General features: G+C 45.1%; 1 protein-coding gene across 1 annotated transcript in view; it reads right to left on the reverse strand.

The window, feature by feature from the left end:
* The window catches only part of LOC116224129 (anoctamin-2-like), a 36,958-nt gene that overhangs the window by 22,732 nt on the left and 11,726 nt on the right, over nucleotides 1-2,500 (reverse strand). Inside the window, exon 5 of the mRNA XM_031582955.2 lies at nucleotides 1,633-1,787. Coding sequence (XP_031438815.1) covers nucleotides 1,633-1,787 — 155 coding nt within the window. The remainder of the gene's footprint in view (nucleotides 1-1,632; nucleotides 1,788-2,500) is intronic.

Consider the following 2,500-nt stretch of genomic DNA (forward strand, 5'->3'; position numbering starts at 1 on the left):
ATACTTTGTAGTAAATATCATGTACATGACTTAGGCAGCACGACTGAAGAACACATGACAAGAGAGTGCCTCTTCGCTCTGTGTGTGTGTGTGTGTGTGTGTGTGTATGTGTGTGTGTGTGTGTGTGTGGGGCTGTGTTGCGTAACCAAGCCTCACCACAGGCTTGCCCCATAGTAACTCATACTTAAGCAGCTGTTACAAACCCATAATTTCAGTCCCCCAAAAAGTGAAGCAACATTCCATTCACAAAACTCATCACTTCAGATTCCCACCACAAAGGGACACTCCTGATTCTTCAAAGCCATCAGTGCGTTTATTCCTGACAATTCCCAGAATTACTCACCAGACTTGTGAGTCATTTCCAATGAATGCAGCATTTGCATAACATAAAAAGACTTACATTCAAAATACAAAATACAAAATACATGACATTCCAAAGAATTCTGAAATTCCCCTGAAGTTAGGAACTGCCATTCCAAGCATCCGCTACCCAACAATTTCCTCAGTGCCCCTGTCCTAAAAGTCCTGAAGGTTCATCCTCTTTACGGAAAAAAACACTCCCAGTTTCTCACAGACCTCTAAATGACTGTCACTCACAGTCGCAGGTGAACAACAGAAAGTCATTAATGGGTTGAGTTTGAAGTACTTTGGCACTTTTAATTAGCAGGCTTTCCCATCAGAGTGCTGCTGGACCAGTCAGGCCTGGCCATGAGGTCATGGAGTCATGAGGTCATTCATAGGCCCTTCAGAGATGAAGTTACACTTGGCTGCTTGAGCAGTAACTAAAACCGAGAGCACATTTTTGGGGAATGTGTGTGTGTGTGTGTGTGTGTGTGTGTGTGTGTGTGTGTGTGCGTGCTTGTGTGTATGAATGAGTGAGAATTTATGTTTGTGATGTGTGCGTGTGTGTGTGTGTGTGTGTGTGTGTGTGTGTATGTGTGTGTGTGTGTGTGTGTGTGTGTGTGTGTGTGTGCTGTGAATGAGAGCGAGCAAGAGACAGAGCACAAAAGTGACAGTGAGAGTGCGTGAGTGTGCTCACTTGCAGCGCCCTCACGCTGGACTCGACACAAATATCTCGGGGTAAACACAGCTGAGGAAAGCAAACATGAGCTTGGGAAGCACAGCGCCCCGCTGACACTCATTAGTCAGTCATGACCCCACACATCCAAAAACCACGGCAGGAATTAACAGCAATTCAGTGGGGCTATTCCCACCAACCCAAGCCAAGACAAAGAGAAGGCGAACAGCTTTTTTAAACCAAGTTTGCAACCAGGCATGCAAATAATTTAGCTGGGTGTCCTGGCTTGTAGGAGGAACAGCCACACGACTGCTGGATGATACACACACACACACACACACACACACACACACACACACACACACACACACACACAGTGCAGAGCCCCCTGCCTTTTAATATGACTGCAGAGGAAGTAGTTGAGAGAGAAAAAGGGGAACAGAAAGAAATGAGAAAGAGCAAAAGAAAACAAGACAGAAAAAAGTAGAAAGAAAGAGAGACATGGACATTACCCAATTCCATCATTGTACAGTTAGCCACCAACCTCACTGTTTGTATTCATTAAATAAATTAATAAATGTTTTACTCAGGCAATCTGTGAGGACGGCACTCACTCATCTCCATGTACTCTGGCGTCAGGCCCTCGAAGCGCTCCAGGTCGTAGTCCAAGTTCCACTGCTGGGGGCCCTTGCTCTGGGGCCCCTCATTCTCTGAGGGCTCTGGGGCCCGGTCCTTATCCTTCAGGGTCCTGTACAGCTTCTTCAACTTCCTGTGGTGCCAAAACAAACCAAACCAAAACAAACCAAACCAAAACAAACAAGCGTGTTAGTGGAAAGTGCAGACTCTTGAGAGAGGAAAACAGTTCTTAGAAGCGCTGCCCCCCTTGAGATGCTGATACGCTACTAGCTGACATCAGCAAACTCCTGACTGTTTATGAGATCATGGTGTGAGAGTCATATTGAAACCATGCTGTATGAAATGTGTTTGTTTTGTCTGAATGTGATGTTATAACTACAGCTGACATAAGTGCAGACTCTTGAGAGAGGAAAACAGTTCTTAGAAGCGCTGCCCCCCTTGAGATGCTGATACGCTACTAGCTGACATCAGCAAACTCCTGACAGTTTATGAGATCATGGTGTGAGAGTCATATTGAAACCATGCTGTATGAAATGTGTTTGTTTTGTCTGAATGTGATGTTATAACTACAGCTGACATAACTACGACTAGGACAAAGACAATTATATTGACATTGAGGACTGTGAAGACCAAAAAAGGCTGATTAAGTCATCCCTGTGAGCATGTTGCTGTTGATGGTCAGTACAAGCACTCTAATCTGGGCGTGTAACTGCACACGTGTCACCTGATTAGGGTAGTTTATGTTTATGTGAGAGAATGACAACACGGCCCAGACGGTTCTACTGTTGTCATAGAGCCGCTGTAAACAAAGATTTTATCTCCATGCCACTCGGAAACCTACCTAGA

Source organism: Clupea harengus, chromosome 16 (genome assembly GCF_900700415.2).
Source record: "Clupea harengus chromosome 16, Ch_v2.0.2, whole genome shotgun sequence".
Lineage (NCBI taxonomy): Eukaryota > Metazoa > Chordata > Actinopteri > Clupeiformes > Clupeidae > Clupea > Clupea harengus.